The sequence below is a fragment of the Betta splendens genome, chromosome 24 (assembly GCF_900634795.4).
Source record: "Betta splendens chromosome 24, fBetSpl5.4, whole genome shotgun sequence".
NCBI classification, from domain to species: Eukaryota; Metazoa; Chordata; class Actinopteri; order Anabantiformes; family Osphronemidae; genus Betta; species Betta splendens.
Genome location: NC_040901.2, coordinates 5,376,479 through 5,394,090, shown reverse-complemented (window position 1 = coordinate 5,394,090; position 17,612 = coordinate 5,376,479). Strand labels below are relative to the sequence as shown.

Below are 17,612 nucleotides of genomic sequence, written 5' to 3'. Positions count from 1 at the left end.
CCAGCACGATTTCCAGGCTTAACAGCAGCCGTTCTCGTCCAAACGCTTCTCTAACACACTGCACACTAACAATTAGGCACAAATAAATAAAAAGCTAAAACGGCAAAGTTTGTAATTGCGGGTTTTAAATTTGTGATGGATCCACCAGAAATGGATGTTGGTTATTGTAGCTGCTCGCGTGTCGCTAACGCAGCTAGAGCAAGTGAAGCAATCCTCGCACACACACATGCACACACACAAACTCTGACGCGCACAAACATAGGGCTGCCTTTGTTCAGTCACAATACACAAGCACAGTTGTGCATGGGTTTAACGGGCTCATTTTGCCTGGCCAACGAGGTGCGCTATTAACAACATAACACATGCCTAATGAACACACACACACACACACACACACACACACACACACACACACACACACACACACACACACACACACACACACACACACACAGGCGACCATGTTACCTCTACAACACACACACTCAGTCCAACCCACCTAAACACCCAAACACCCAAACCAGGTTCCAGGACTACATTAGCCCAAGCAACAGTCCCTATTAGCTTGCTTTAACAGCTGCATACCTGAACCGTCCACACAGACACCCACAGAAACAAAAGCCGTAGCAGAGGTGGCACACACATGCAAGACCAGATATGAATCTGGGAGCTGTGTGAATAATGATTTTATTTCCTGTCGTTGGCGCGAAGGAGCTCAGTGCCATTCAAACATCCATCTGGTTTCTGTTTCAATCCCAGGATCCTCTCTGCCCCTCGGAACCAGCATCATATATCAACAGTTTTAGACCATGGAAATCAAATTTAAAGCAACACACAATCTTCTAATTGGTAACAGTTACCTTAATTTTAAAGCATTTGATTTAATAACACACATATTGCTGATATTTTTCTCATGCTCTTTGTGGGGCTCCACTTCTTACTCTCATGTAACCGCACAGAATCCTGTCAGAAGTTGTTTTAGTTCCGTCCAATCATGCTTTAGCTCATCACATCCTCAGGCAGAGTCAGAGGTGCTTGAAGCCAGCTGTCAGCTGGGACAGCAGAGGACCTGGAGGCAGGGAGTGAGGGAGGGTGAGAGGACAGTACTGATTGAATTCATGCCCTCAAAGAATGGGGGTTATTTGAAAACGAGAGTCGGATGATCTCAATCCATGTGTGGAGATGATGCAGTGAAACGTAATGCCTTCAAATTTGAAACAAAAATCAATTTAGAATAATTACAATAATCTACAGGGGTATGTAATAGTGCTATTATACGTGCTTAGTTAATATTGTTTTAACCATAAATACACACATTTTATCTTCTATTACAGTATCTCATTTCTACACATTTCGGCACAATAAACTATCTATTTTCTCTCATCTCTTGTCAGAAAACAAACGATAACTCGACTGTCCTGCTGTTGAGTTCCTCTTATATGTTTTGTTTAAGTGCCTTATAAAATGTCCATCTGGAGAAACGGAGAGCGTTCGGGCCATCGGGTTCTGCTTTGCAACGCTTTGAAACACAGTTTGAGTAATTTTCTGTGGATTATTCACACCCTTTAAACAAAGAGTTCTCGCTCATGACACATCACATTTTGGAAAACAAATTATGAGCTAAGCTTTTATGGGCACAATACATGAAACAAAGTGTGTGTGTGTGTGTGTGTGTGTGTGTGTGTGTGTGTGTGTGTGTGTGTGTGTGTGTGTGTGTGTGTTGGAACACAGAGTTAACATTGCTAAGTGGTCACGGCATCATGGCGGGCAGAGCTGGCAGCCCCTTTACTGTCCAAATTAAAACAGCAGAAATCACCACAACAATTGAAAACAGATTTTCACCAAGGTGCCTTAATTACATTGTCAACCCTGAACAACACACACACAGACGCAACTAACAAACGCTAATGATCTTCTGAGCAAAAGGGCTATCTCATCAGCGAACAGGTTATAATTTATAACATATTCATACTGTGTGTGTGTGTGTGTGTGTGTGTGTGTGTGTGTGTGTGTGTGTGTGTGTGTGTGTGTGTGTGTGTGTGTGTGTGTGTGTGTGTGTGTGTGTGTCGAGCAGGCATCAGAAAACACACACCCGCTGTTCCAGTCTGTTTCCTCCCCATAAAAAGCAACACTTAGCACTTCATTCTCAAGCAGTTCTGACAACATTATACAGGTTAGTTTAAAAGAAGAGAAGAAAAAAAGCTAAAGGAACAGAGAGGAAGAGCGAGGCGGGGCCAAAGAAACCCCCAAAAAACGGAAGCCTGGTCCCTCAGCTGGGAATATTGAGAGAACTGTCTTTAACGAGTTAAATAAATTCTCCCACAAACGAGGTGAGGGGAAGCGCGAGGTGGCGAGAGCTAGCGAGCGGGAGGGAAACACGTAGGTGAGGTGAGAGTGGGTGTTTGGCCTGGTGTTTGGGAATATTTTACAAGCTGCATTAATAGCTGTCCTTAAAACGCTGCTATTAAGAAACAGCCGTAATGTTGTATATCACGGGCGATTATGTTCGCACACAGGCGCACACAGCTAAACACGTCCTCATTACGCCCTCGCAGAGACCAGGCCAATTACGCGTGTGCTGCTCCAACACCTTCAGTGTAAACAGCGGCTTCCTCCTGCAGCTCGCACAATGAGGCCATTCACTCTGTTCTGTTCTGCCCGAGCCCGTGTCTCGGCTGTAAAATACGACGGCGGCTGATAACGCCGGGGTTCTGTTGTGGCTTCGCCCCGGCAGTGGAGGAAACGTGGAGCCCAGTGTATGGCGGCCAGATTCACCGCGGGTTTGAAGCCGCGGACTGAGCGTTGGCTTCAGTGAGCATCAATCAGACGGTGTCACCGCCCGGAAATGCTACTCCGACATCTTGTAGTACATCTTTTATCCATTAACTGCTCATTTATTGCACAAAGGCCCCATCAAAACAATGGCCGGAATCACACACACATACACACACACACACTCACACACACGCTCATACGCTGCCACGTTGCCAGATTCATCCCCGATCTCTGTCTGAACTTTTTTAAAAGTGTCTATAATACAAATACTGACTATTCATAATATTCATATGCAACAAGAAAAAAACTGCAGCAACTGATCATCTCTTCGTCTTTTCCGTCCTCACAGTCCCATAGTATATTTGCGTTGCCATGCTGCACTGGCCCTACTGTAGCAGGAGCTAGGCCCCAGACGCATTGCTGCTCGCCGTAACTTCAAATTCTTTACTTAACCAGCAGAAATATCATTGGAAAGTAATCTGATTGTATTTCTAAGTTTTAAAGCCATGAATCATGCATATATGAGAGCGGAGGGCTTGGAAATATTAAGACATCAGACAGCATGGAGCTGAATATTTCCTTTGTTATTCTAGGCGCCAGGTCTTGCTCCTGGAGGAAGTGGTGGGCATTGTGGTCAGCAGCTGAGTACAGTATGGAGCAGGTCCAGTGTGGGTGTGTGTGTGTGTGTGTGTGTGTGTGTGTGTGTGTGTGTGTGTCCTGAGTGGTGATCGGAGGCGTGGCCGTCAGTCTGTCGTGCTTCTTTCTGTCTGTCGTCTCAATTCTCCACCTTCCTTCACTTTCTGCATGCACTTTATGCAGTCGGAAAAAAGTCCAACGGAGTAGTTAAGTAGACGTCTCCCTCCACCACACGTGCTTTTCCCCCGCAAACACACACACAAGCGGCATATAGCTGAGCACACAGACACACACAGGCTTGGTTCCTGCCCCCTGTCTTCCCGCCACCCCTGGTTAAATATCCTGGTTATTAAACAGAAATGCGCAGCAGATTTCTGAGGCTCTGTGTGCGACACATCTGGCCTGCGCCTCCAGGAAACGACTGGTTCACTTCACGCTTGTCATCACCTTCCAACACGTTTCTTTCACATTTCAATTTGAGAGCGACGCAGCAGGCAGCTCCAGCGCGCGCGCGCACACACACACACACACACACACACACACACACACACACACACACACACACACACTGACACGTGTGCACAGCTACCAAAGAGCACATGTGCACTGCTCAGGCACAGACACACACAGTCAGCATTAGAGAAAGTGGGAGTTTAATTTTTGCTTTTACACTTTTACACAAAGGGGTGGACTCTTTTATTCCTTTGTCTCTCTTTCTCTCTTTCTGTCTCTCTGTCTCTCTCTCTCTCTCTCTCTCTCTCATCACTGTTTTGTTGACAGTAGAAAATCTCTTAGGCACCCGTGACACAAACTCCAATTTCAGGGCTGCTCAGAACACTGTGGGATTAGCTTTGTGTGATGGATTTGGGCTCTGGGAAATCTATTTCTATAGAGTAGATGCACTATTTTACACAGTGTGTTCATATGTGATTGACCTTAATCTACATACATCAATCCTAGGGCAGCAAAAGAAGAAAAGGGGAACAGGAGGATTAGTTTTTGGTTTCACTGGCGCACCTGATGTCATTTACACTTCAAATTGAGTGATTACAGCATTTAATTGAGTGTCCAGCTTTGGGATCCATTCAGATTTAAACTGCTAGTTTACCGTTTGTGTTTGAAGCTCAGCTGCAGACAGGTTTAACAGACTCTTCAGTACTTACCTGCACACTGGCTGTGCGTGGACTCAGCCTAATAATTTAGACCTTAAATCAAAGCACGCTTGGTTGTTGTCGTATGGTCATAATATATTTTTGCTCTTTCTTCATTTCAATTTTTCTTGGCACGTGCGCTTTTCACAAAACACATTTCCTCTGTTTAGACGGGTAAGTCAGCACCATTTCTGGTCAAATCCAGCTCCGGAGCAACCTGATCTCGCTGAAATGCGCCTGTGGTCAGCAGCGGTTTGGTTTGCAGCCACAGTAGACGCTGTAGAGGGTTCTCAGCTTGAAGGAGCGCGACTTGTTTGTCTGTTGGAAACCGCAGGGAACCAGTTCTAATCAGCGTCAGTGATACAGGGACCAGACATGTGAGACGGTGAAACCACAGCGACACGCAGACACTGAATGATGACTTTTTAAACACGCTGCACTGACTGATTGTGACAGTGAATGGCGACAGATGAGTCAACCAGGGTTTGACAGACAGCTGTTAGGAACACTATCATAATCTATGATGCAGTGACTCATGGTTACGTTATTTATTCCTGTCTCACTCACAGAGCGTTTGTAATATGGGGTTGAAGTCGCTTCCACATTTGTTGTCTCCAAGTTCAGTGTGTTGCTGCTTTTTCTATCTTAGCTAGTCAAGGCGCACTAGTGGGTTACGTCCACTGGAGGGCAGACAGGCACAGCGGCTCCGCATGCTCCAACCCCCATGAGCAGCGGCTGTGACGCGCGGCCGTAGTGTGTAACGCTACCTCGGCCTCGGGCCTCTGGCTCTTGTCTCACTGAGAGGCTTCTGTTTGCCCCAGCTCACACATCATGTTTGCGAAGCTGCGGGTTGGAAACGTGTCAGTGTGTGCTTTTTAAATGACGCCTCCACACAGAGCCAGCAAGATGCGAGAACATCACGCTGTGGCACCTCCACGTCTTATTCCAGCGTTCAACGTGGACGGAGTGGACGCCGAAAGCAAAGCTGCAGGAGACAGAGAGAGCGAGAGATGGTCAGAGGGCGGGGGCCGAACGGGTCTGTTCCAGTGCGGTTTGGGGGAGTTATTTGGTGTTAAAATATGCCTTAATGGCTGCTGGGGATCCATTTATTACAGGCAGGAAGCAGAAGGGGCTTTCTCTTCTCATTTAATGTGACCGCCGAGCAGCTCGCCAAGTCCTACGGGCAGCCAGCATTCCTGTGCACCACGCAGCACACACACACACACACACACACACACACACACACACACAGGCGCACACACACACACACACACACACACACACACACACGGCCGCGTATACCAGCGTAATTATTCTGAGGCATGTAAATGAACCTCATGTACGTGTGGAGACGCGATGGCACAATCTCAAAAGCACTTGAGCACGTCACATCGCCGATAGAAGTAAGCAAAACAAATAAGCAAAACATACATTTATACATATAGAAACAGACAGTGGGCTCTGGCAGCGGTGGTGACCTTTTCTAAACCATGCAAACACACACACAAATGTTTAATCATGGCAACGCTGAGGTTCTGTAAAAGCCTTATTCTGCAGGTTTCTCTCCTTCTCGCTCGCCCGCTCTCTCTCTCCCAGTTGTTCGGTCTTCCCTCTTCCTGCAGAGCTCGCCGCCGTCTCTCCCCGTCACGCTTTCTTTGTTCTGCCTCCAACGTGCAGCCACATACGGCCCGACGCCCTTCTCCAGCACTAGGAAGGGCGTGTTAACACCTCCTCCAGCACGAGTGCCAGCGCCTTAAGACCCTTTTATGAAGTGCAGGGCTCCTGGTGATTGAGCAAACAGAGAGTTTTAGATGTGAGTTTTGACTCGTGGAGGAAAATTAACGAATATCCTAAAGGTTTCGATTAACGATTTCACAGAATTTTGGATCGTGCTGATGTGACACCACTAACAGCAAAGCGCTCTAATGTTCTGGAAAAGCTGTTCACACCAGTTTACAGACTGGGTGTGTTTCACATTTAAGTGCCCACTTTCATGATGGATAAAAAGGTTTGGCATAGTCATTCAAAGGGTGAAGAGTATTTGAGCTTTAAAGTGTTTGCTGCGACTGTGGATTTGCTAAATGCCAAATCAAATTATTTAGCATCAACATGATTAAAAAAACTAAGCTAACCCTAGAAGCTACACATGCTCAGGTCAGGATTGTGTGTGAGTGCATTGGGTTACACGTCGGATGCAGAGCTCCGTCCCTGCTTTTCATCAGCTGAGTGAGGATGAATCGAGCAGCAACACACTGCAATCTGACCCCGGCCAACACGTCCCCGCTCACACGGAGGCTTAAACTCACACAGTAGCAGAAAAACATATTACATGCCAGCAATAACTCATCAGAATTGTTATTTTTGAATTCACTTGTCCAGTTGACTCCAGAGGCTTTTGCTACAGTAGACTCTTCTTAAATATTGGTCATCAGTCCATAAACTGAGTCTATTTTGGGCCCGTACACCCACAAAGCCTCCTTTTTCCATTACTCTGCTTGGTCACTTTGCTGTCATCCATAAAGTGACGAGGCCAAACTAAATGGAGCCGGGGTTTGGTGACTTAGACAAGTAGACGGGGACAGAATGTCCAGCAGAGGGTAAACACACAGTTATTGTAGAAGACATGAGGCATAACTGCAAAGAAAGACAGAGCTGGTTTAGTGGTAAAATCAGGGAAGTAAAATAAGACAGTTTGATAGTGAGTGTGTAACTGTGTGTGTGTGTGTGTGTGTGTGTGTGTGTGTGTGTGTGTGTGTGTGTGTGTGTGGAAGGGGGGGGGTAATTACGGTGTAGAATAACCTCCTCATCACTGGAGCTGACCTAAGAACACAACAGTTAATCATCCACTAACCGGCAGAGAGAGACCGGAGAGAAGCAGCGCTCAGGTGCAGCACAGTTGGGCTGAAAAAGACGTAAGTCCCTAAATAAAACACAGAAGGAAGCGGCCGACTACCTGCTTCGACTCAAGGTGATCATAGTGAGCGAAGGGAAATCAGCTGAGAGCACCTGCTCCCGGAGACAGATTTTGGACCCGTGGCTGTTTGAAACCGAAGCCATTGTATGTTCATGCCTGGTCGCTCGTGTGTGTGTGTGTGTGTGTGTGTGTGTGTGTGTGTGTGTGTGTGTGTGTGTGTGTGTGTGTGTGTGTGTGCCCAGGCTATGACTTTGATGCGTGTGTGAGAGCCGGCCACATGGGCTTCGGGCCCCGTCTGCGATGCCGCTGGCAGCAGTGAAGGCTGCTCTGGAGGACGCGGCGGCTGAAGGGGAATGCGGCGTCTCCCAGTGGGAAGCCTCGGTGCTGGGTCGCGAGCCTCTGCCCTCCATGAAGGTCCCCAGGGAGCTGCTGCGGAGTTTCCCCCACTCCAAGCGGGTCGGGTCCTACCTGGTGGGGAAGATGATCAACAAGGGCTCGTTTGCCAAAGTTATGGAGGGGCTCCACATCGGCACGGGGGCAAAGGTCAGTGAGCGCTCGCTGGTTTGGGAATTAGGGTGAGGAGACGTGAAGTCACATGGTTCCAGCTTCTGTCTTGTACTCGACGATTAAATATAAATCCGAAGAAGGATTGGTCAGTCAGGCTCTGTTACAGTAGACTCGCTCTTAGTCATTCTTATGTACAGCCAGAAGCATTTCATTCATTTGCCAGATGTACATAATGATGGAGGCAGTGCTGTGTGTGTACAGTAACTATCTTTCATCACGACCCTGACCCCAGCTCATGTGGACACGACGCAGCTTCCAGGTGTCTCTCTGGGTCGGGTCTCTCAATTTAACTCTGCAGGTGAAGGTGAAACATGCTTGGATGCATACACGTTGTTATTATACCTTATACACCTTTGTGTGTGTGTGTGTGTGTGTGTGTGTGTGTGTGTGTGTGTGTGTGTAGGTAGCAATAAAAGTCATTGACAAAAAGAAAGCACGACAAGACTCATACGTGCTGAAGAACATGAAGAGGGAACCTCGGATTCATCAGATGGTTCGACATCCTCATATCGTCGTCCTCTTGGAGGTAAAAACATGCCTCCTGTAGAAATCTGAGAGTAAAGTGAGTGACTTGCTGTTGCACAGCTCACCATTTTGTGTTACAGACTCTGGAGACAGAGAACAGCTACTACATGGCCATGGAGCTGTGTGCTGGGGGAGACCTGATGGACAGGATCTGCGAGAGGAAGAGGCTGGAGGAGAGGGAGGTGCGGCGCTACACCCGACAGATCCTCTCTGCCGTGGAGCACCTGCACAAACACGGCGTGGTGCACAGGTGAGATAGCGCCACCATAAAGCACGTACTGTAGGACCAGTTTAGACCTACCCCACGGGCTGCAGCCACTGGTTGCATGAAGGTTCCAGTCACAGACACACCTGTGGCCCATACGTGCACACACACACGGGGCAGTTTGCAGGGCATTAACAGCCTAAGGAGGAGGAACACACACACACACACACACACACACACACACACACACACACACACACACACACACACACACACACACACACACACACGCATACGCACACACGCGCGCGCGCGTCTCTGGGATTTGCTTTAAGACCTTGGCTCCTCTGAAGGTGGGAATGTGATTACCAGGCAATGACCTCATCATCCTGCGCCGGCGCCATGATTCACACATCATCACAACATCATGGACTTCCTCTCTAATGAAGTCCCTCAACGGCGTCGCCCTCGAGCCTTTTCAGCGGCACCTCCTCCTCTCGGCTGCCCACGCGCTCGCCCGTGCGTTCGCTCTCTCTCCGCCACAGTCCCACACAGAGATGATTAAACTGGAAGTAAATGGAAAATTGACACTTAACGGCGGGTCCTGCCACCCACATTCAGTGGGTCCCCCCCGCATGCATTTCCCTCTTTATGACAATGTCTGCTCTCACTCTCTCTCCTTCCCTCTTTGAACCTCTCCTCTGGGGCGTCTGCTGCTTCGATGAAGGCGGATGAAAGGAGCGTGGCTGGTTCCCAGCCTCTGGTTCATAGGGGATCTCGCTCGTCTCACCGCAGCGTTTCATTTAGCGCGCTAGCTTCAGAGCAGGCGCTCCGGGTCCGCGGTGAAGCTGGGGTATTTTGAGGGGAGCGAGGCAAGTTTTCCAGGTGACTGCCTTAAAAATCCTGCTGAGCACAGAACTCCTCAAATTACTACTAAATGTTCTAACTGCTTGTAATCTCTGTGTCCTGAAAGACACAGAAACACATACTACATATGGCAAAAATAGAAACTAGAAACACTGCCTGTCAAATACTTCAAATCGCTCGTGTGGAGAGACTACTTTTAGAAATTCTTGCAGGATCACTGACAAAGCCCATAAACACACAGTAGTAAAGAGCATTCCTTATTTCTGAGCTACAGTAACAGCTTTCCTTGTTCTTCTGTAGAGATTTAAAAATTGAAAACTTCCTTCTGGACGAACATAACAACATCAAGATTGTGGGTATGTAAACGTTCCTACTTTCTCCCGTGATGTGCAGACGTTAATACAGAAACCTCTGACTGTGAGTGAATACATGCTTCACACAGACTTTGGCCTGAGTAACACGCTGAAGCCGGACTCTTTGTCCCTGGAGCTTCTCAGCACCCAGTGTGGGAGTCCTGCCTACGCGGCCCCCGAGCTGCTCGCTCACAGGAAGTATGGACCCAAAGTGGATGTGTGGTCTGTGTAAGTGATGCAGAGGAAATAACAAGGCCGGTGCTTCTGTGTAGACTTAAGGTCAATGTGCTTTTGTTCGCGTGTGCGTGCAGAGGCGTGAGCACGTTCGCCATGCTGACGGGAACGTTGCCCTTCACCGTCGAGCCCTTCAACATCAAGCAGCTGCACCAGAAGATGGTCAACGGGGAGATCAGTAGCATCCCCAGTGACATCAGCAAAGGTGAGAATAGGAATAAAAGTCATTTACTGAGCAAAGTTAAACCGTGGAGGATTAAGATTCAGATAAAAGTTCATTCAACGAGGACTTGATGTTGACACAGAGCTGTGAATGCATACAGTGTAAATTGGATGTGATATGTTGAGGGGTGCCTGTGCTTGAACCCGGGACTCAGGCGCCTCTCTGCAGACCACAGACCTGCCTCCGCGCTCCGAATCCAACGAAAGCGCGTTTTTTTATTCTTCCACAGCGTTTGTTGTTGTTCCCCGCTGCACACACAGTCGCTCCATTACCGTCTTGGCCCGGTGCCACCGCAAACAAACAAAGGTTCTGTTGCTGTAGGGGAACGCGGGACGGTTGTGAATTAGGCTGTGTGTGAAGTGATTTGAGCATTGCTGTCTTAAATGTCCGTGAAGATGGCAGCCGTCCCGTTCGAGGTCATGTGCTCCTCCAGATTGTGGAGCTTATCAGGAATCCCCATCTAGAGTCAAACTATTAGCCGTGCCTGGCTAAACTGGGCGTGGAAGTCCTGTGGTTGGTGAGTGACAGCCGTGTGGCAGCACAGCGGCTCCGCTCAGTTTAGTCAGACAGAAAATCCAGGCCAAATGTTTTACAGAAAGGAAGGAAAGGACCCGTCGCACATTCGGGAGGACGCACTGAGTGCCTGCAAATAAGTGGAACAGCTCGTGCTGAGTCCGTGCTTGTTAATCTTGCGTGTGTGCCGCCGTTGCAGGTGCAGTGGCATTTGTGCTGTCGCTGCTGGAGCCGGACCCGGTCAAGAGGCCCAGCGTGAGGACTGCGATGGAGGAGCGATGGATCAACGAGGGCTACGCCAAGAAGCCGCTCCACACGCTCACGTACAAAAACAGGTCCCGACCCCGTCCGCACAAACCGCACGTGGATTTCCCACTTCACTTTCCCGCTTCGTGAACGCTGCCTTTTGCTGCCTCCTGTTCCCAGGGTGTGTGCGGAGGACCTCAACCCGTCTGTGCTGGCGTACATGACGGAGACGCTGGGCTACGCCCTCTCGGAGGTCGTCCACACGCTCACCGCCAACCGGCCGTCCGCCGCCATGGCCTACTACCACCTGCTGCTCAACAAGCTCGCCGGCGGCCAGCGAGGCGCCAAGGCCAGCAAGGTGGCGCCATGTTTGTAGGCTGCTGCTGCAAATAAACAGGGTGCGGCATAAATGTTTACAAAAATCCATTTGGCAGAAGCTGGAGAGCGTCCACTGGAGCCCTCCCAACAAGGAGCCGTGGAGAGAGAGGAGCAAGACTGAGTCAAAGACTCAGCCAGAGGTGATACTGACACTGTCAACAGCACCACAACATTTGAATGAGCCCAGCAGCTAATGGCTGCTTGTTCCTAGAATGAGGTGATGAACCAGAATGGCTGTAAACAGACCAGCAGACCTCTAAGGGCCCAGCAGGCGGCTGCATCCCAGAGCAACGGAAGGAGAGCGGAGGACGTCTACAGACGGGAGGATGATGAGAACTGTCCTCCCTCCCCATCACCACCCCCGCTTCCCTCCTCCGCCTCCCCTCCTCTCCTCCCTCACCTTCCCCCTCCCTCGACCTCCCCTGTGCCTTTGCTGGCGGAGGATGGAGGCACTGGTGAGGATGTTGCCATCACTTTGGAAAGAGACACCATCTTCCCCGAGGGTGAGAATTAATACTGGCCGCCAAAATAAAAGTGTGCACCTCCACAGCCCAGTGTGATGTAATGCTTCTGTACGTTTGTGTGTTCCAGTGTTTGGCGACAAGGAGCTCGCCCGTCTTTCCCCTCCCAAATGCTCCGCGTCTCAGCTCTGTGACTCGGCCCCCTGCCAAGTGCTGCTGGCCGCCGAGCAAATCCGACAGAGCAGCGGCACCAAGCCGACGCGACACGCGCACCTGCTGAGGACGACGCGCTCGGACGGAGCAGCAGACCGGGGCTCCCGCTGCTTCCACGACGAGCGCCACCAAGACGACCATTCTCCGCATCTGGGCATCAACGAGCGGCTGGAGAAGCTGCAGACGTTTTACTCATCAGAGAAGCCCGGCGCCGCTCCCAGGATCTTCCTGGAGGTCGACGACGCGGCCTCGTCGGACAGAGACAGGGACCCCCCCACCATGGAGACAACACAGACGCTAACCTCTGCCCGTCTGCCACGCCTGCGCAACGTGGGGCTAAAAGAGGGACGGGGCAGGAAGATGACGTGGGTCGGGTTGACCCGACCCGGACCACCAGGACTCCTGGTAAACGGGTCTAAACCTCCCGCCTTCCCCCTGCAGAGACAACACACCCTGGTCGTTAAAAGCCTCAGGCAAGAGAGGGGGAAGAGGAGAGACCTGTCCGTAGCAGGAGGAGGAGAGAGAGGGATGGTCGGAGGGGGGATGAACGGAACCAAGAGGAACTCCGTCCAGCTACGCTCGTCGCTGCAGCGCAGGGTGGGGGACATCAACCTGCCGCTGCTTCCTGCAGCCCTGCACGGAAAAGGCGACAAGAAGAGCCAGCTGCACAGCATGGACTACTGAGGGTGGAGAGAGGAAGGGAATGAAGGAGGCCGAGGCTCCACCTCAATCACAGCACACGGTTTACAGTAGTGTCTCTCTCGTTTATTGTAAAGTGCCAAATCAATTCAAATGCATAATAATAACAACAGATGACCTTTTTCTTCTTTTTCATTTCCACCCATCACAATGTGAAGTGCAGGAAGCAGACAAACGTGCATTACTGTTCCTACATCTTTTTTTGTACTAATGCTGTATGTCAAAGTAAAACCAAGCCTCATTTGGGCCTTAACTTCTTGCTTTGTGGTAGTTTTTTAAGTCACTTCATCATCATCTGTGACTATTTAACTGTGACGGTAAGCGGCGGTTTGCTCTCAGGCTTTGATTGTGAGTCATAACGAGCTGGATACTTGTTCATTATTAATGGGTTTCTGTTTAGATGGCAGGTTTTTCTTGGTGCTACCACAACTACCTGTTTGGTACCTGATGAGCTGGTGTTAGTATCATGATGTGTGAACAATAGACCCAATTGCCCAAATGATTTCAATTATGATCTTAAGGATCTAAATGTCCTATATTATCATAAGAACCAATATACAGAACACACACTATCTTTACTTATTTCCAATGTGTTGGATTGGCCTGCAAATGTCTGGCCCGTCCCGTCATACACTGTATGGCTCCATCATATGCCTCCATCTCATGTCACAGTCTCTGGATCATTAATATTCAGGTGTGCTGCAAAGATATGGAAGAATCTGGTTGCTGCTTCTCGGCTGAATAATTGAGGCGCCGTTACCTGATATGATGTTTGCGTGTGTGTGTTGAAAGACTGAGCCCAATAATGTTAATATGTCCCCCACTCCTGTTACCTCGCTGGCTACTTAACACTGATATGAACCGCTAAGCTCTGATACTGTAGCAGGCAGACACGGGCACACGGTGACATGGCACAATGCTGATACACTGAACAAGATGAACTACTAAAGGATGCCTAATCACTCAGGACCAATGAAATTACATTTAGGTACAGGCATTTCTTTTAGGTTCTTATCTAGGGGTCATTAATGAATACAAACAATGAAATAAAACAATTAATTGACAACCTTTTGGATTCTGGAAACCTTAGAAGGTCCAAACAAGCATCCCTCCCACCCCCTGAGACCGAGCTTGATAGGACTGGGTCTGGACTCAACAATCAAGGTATGGAAAGCTGTTTAATAATGCATATAGCACATAAAGACGTTTCCATGGTAACTGTTGTGTTTACAGTGGACATGCAATAGCAGCATCACACGTTTCCATGGCATCACAGATGTCTATCAGTGACACGTTCATCTACAAAAATCAAAATCAATGCCCAGTGAACGTCATCTTGTGGGTTTGCGGTGTCGGTACGTTTCCTAATCTCTAATCTGGATCGCTCCTCTGTCTCACAGCGGTGACCAGCACTACGGAGCTGCAGCAAAGTCCTCGCTCCTCGTTTCTGTTGCTCTCCGTTGTTAAAATGGCAGCATGCAGGTTAATATTGCACTTTCTGCCACCGTCACAGCCCATTGGGAAAAGATGCCATGGAGACGATCTGTCGTGGTCACTGGGAGTTAGTCATCTCAGTGTTTGTTTGCACAAACCATGGTGGGACTTGTCTCATCTGATGATTAACCATCACCATGACCTTGTGTCACTCAGGTCATTCATGTGCTGGACAGAAACACTTAAAACCCACAGACCCAGGTTACACTTGAATGCTGAGACCTGAGACCATGAGACCTGTGTGTGTGTGTGTGTGTGTGTGTGTGTGTGTGTGTGTGTGTACGGCTGTATGGCTGTATGGCTGTGTATGCCCTCATTCTGATGGACAGAACAGCAGCTTTATCCCCGAGCTGATTCCTGCTGAGAGAGGCCTTTGTGTTTCCTCTTTCATAGAAGGATTAGGAGCTGTGACAAAGAGCCGCCCTGAATGCCACTTTCTTATTGTATGGTTCAGTTTGTATGAAAAGTTATCACATATCATAATCTGACACTGATTTTAATTGGCTGATAATGACACTGATATGGAAAATGTACTCGTGTTCCCCTGGAGGCCACAGGGTTACAGCTACACTGGTTGGGGAATGAATGGATGGTGTTACTCCATTAGCGCTTCAATAGTCTTGGGTGTCTCTGAGAATAATCGCTGTGCCCATCACAGTGTTTGTGTGTCAGTCTGGGTAAGCCTGTGTTCCTGCGTGTCTGATTTCTAATGACGCTCATCCATAATTGAGCGTCACCTCGCAGGGGGGTGCGGTCCAGGGTGGCGCAGTGTGTGTGTGTGTGTGTGTGTGTGTGTGTGTGTGTGTGTGTGTGTGTGTGTGTGTGTGTGTGTGTGTGTGTGTGTGTGTGTGTGTGAGTCACGGGGGTCACCGGCTCACAAAACGTCCAGCACCACAGGGCAGCAACCTGAGCTGAACACTGTTTAATTGATGCCACCTCTGATTAACTGTCAGTTTGTGATCAACACCAGCTAATTGACTAAAAGACGCCGTGACCGAGGGACACGGAGCGGCCTTGACCCGACACATGGAAGCCCAATCTACAACACCAGGGGCACGGTCCAAATAGAATAGCAGTCATTCAGGTAGTTTTTATTTTAAAATAACCAAACTATGCAGCTACAATAAGTCTTCATGCCCATGTAGGTTTTGTGAATGACAGTAGAGCAGTTCACGGCGCGGGCGGATCACATATTTAATGGACGAGCAACCCTCTGGCTCGCTCACAGGCCGTTGTTGGAATGAATCATTGCTCAACGAGAGTCATATTCCTGGATGAAAAGGAGCCTGTCTAGATAAGGAGCCATCAGGTTCTGCTGCCAGCTGTTTTGACAGGCACAACTCAGCACCTACAGTGTGTCATGTAGAAAAGTGTCACAATATCCTACGCCTTAGTATAATATGTATGTGGTGAAATATCGGCAGATTGACTTCCAGGTTTGGTCTTTTATTTTGATAGGTTCATTTCCAGTTGTATCATCCCTTAGTTTTTGGTTGATTTACAACTAATTTCGTGCACCTGGTGTCTGTGTCTCTGCACTGAAGCCTTCGGTTCCTCAAGGTTCCCTGTCTGAATGTCAACCTCTAACATTTTATATGTGCCCTGGGAGTTTCCCTGCACCAGGACTACATGAGGTATTTCATGTTGTGAAGGATTGTTTGCCTTGATTTTGGATTTCGCACTGTCAAGACCTCTACCAATACTCAGAGGCTTTATTTTGAGTGACGTGTTGGAAACCTTTGATCCCACAATGCATTGCTTTGGCCATTTTGTGAGGCTGCAGGTTTAGAGATCTAGAGTGCACCTCATCTCCCAAGTTGCTGTGGGAGACCCTGCATTTGAACCTTGATTTTATCCACTCACCTGTGAAAGTAAAAGCGTGGACCTCACTGCACTGCTCAGCTGCACATTCCACGTTTCATTTTTAAACTCTGTTGAAAGCATACGTTGGTTTATGTTCTATTCTTTGGAGTCCAAACATTTTTAAAGATCAAGTTTACTAAATTGTGACAAGTATAGAATGTGGTAAAATAATACCATAGATAATGTGATGCAAAAAGTGCCATAGTATAGTACAGTATGTGATGAGAAATGATCGCAGTATAGCATGTGACAAAAAAGTGCATAGTATAGCATGGTGTCAATATTATGCCAATATATACATAGTGTGTTCTCAAAAGTATTGTACAGTATAGTATGATGTGAAACATGTCATAGTCTAGTATCTCATCAAAAAATGACCATGGTATTATGATATATATATATATATATATATATATATATATATATATATATATATATATATATATATATATATATATATATATATATATATATATATATATATGCGTGTGTGTGTGTGTGTGTGTGTGTGTGTGTGTGTGTGTGTGTGTGTGTGTGTGTGTGTGTGTTGTATGTAAAAAATATGACATCATAGTCTAATGTGAAAAATGCAATAGGGCATGTTGTCAGAAATGTGTTGTACAAGTACACAGTACACACACACACACACACACACACAGTACACGTTGTTTACACAAGGACACACAGGGACTCCTCTTTCAATGTTTTACATTTATTACAAAAACAATCTCTCTGTATAATTTCAGTCTTTGATGATCTCTGGCTCTTTCTCTTATAGGTCATTGGAGCCCTTTGTTTTTAGTTTTTTAAGTTTTTATCAACTCCCCTTCCAGCTTAGTCCCCGTCAGGTCTTTAAAGGAGCCTGGTGAGTGAGAGATTTACTAAGAGAAACACACACACAATAGATTTTTTTCTGCCAGATAAACTTGTGGGTGAGGACACAATGAATTACTAATGAAGTCTGTAACAGAAAGCAGAACCTCGTGAGTCAGAGGTGTTAAGTTCAGCAAACATGCACACTATGAAGATGACTATAAAGCCAAACTGCTGTGTTACCTGTAAAACTCGTTTTAGAAAAGGAAACTACTGCAACAGAACATTTATTAACCTCTAGTCTTAAAACCCTCACTGAACAAAGCACATGAAGTATGAAGCCATGTCCAGGTAGATAGGCATCTATTGAGCGACATCGCCATCTGCTGGAGGGCTTGTGTAGTGCGGTTTGTGTTGCCTTTCCAAACATTTTCATCGTTTCCTCTAGCTGGGCAACAGCTGTGTTGAATGGGAAAATTATT

The 17,612-nt window shown here is 47.9% G+C and overlaps 1 protein-coding gene across 10 annotated transcripts in view; it reads left to right on the top strand.

Moving 5' to 3' along the window:
• LOC114849279 (hormonally up-regulated neu tumor-associated kinase) overlaps positions 1–13,207 on the top strand; it is a 65,928-nt gene extending 52,721 nt beyond the window's left edge. For 7 of the 10 annotated variants that reach the window (XM_055506115.1, XM_055506114.1, XM_029140521.3 and 4 more), the window contains 11 exons: positions 7,719–8,019; positions 8,447–8,569; positions 8,649–8,818; positions 9,941–9,996; positions 10,083–10,221; positions 10,305–10,432; positions 11,163–11,298; positions 11,390–11,567; positions 11,644–11,727; positions 11,799–12,090; positions 12,179–13,207. In XM_055506115.1, coding sequence (XP_055362090.1) covers positions 7,777–8,019; positions 8,447–8,569; positions 8,649–8,818; positions 9,941–9,996; positions 10,083–10,221; positions 10,305–10,432; positions 11,163–11,298; positions 11,390–11,567; positions 11,644–11,727; positions 11,799–12,090; positions 12,179–12,945 — 2,316 coding nt within the window. In that variant the 5' untranslated portion in view covers positions 7,719–7,776 and the 3' untranslated portion in view covers positions 12,946–13,207. Of the gene's footprint in view, positions 1–7,351; positions 7,475–7,718; positions 8,020–8,446; positions 8,570–8,648; positions 8,819–9,940; positions 9,997–10,082; positions 10,222–10,304; positions 10,433–11,162; positions 11,299–11,389; positions 11,568–11,643; positions 11,728–11,798; positions 12,091–12,178 lie in introns of those variants that run through there. The other 3 variants (XM_029140525.3, XM_055506117.1, XM_055506116.1) reach the window with 3 other exon arrangements.
• Positions 13,208–17,612: the final 4,405 nt, after the last annotated feature.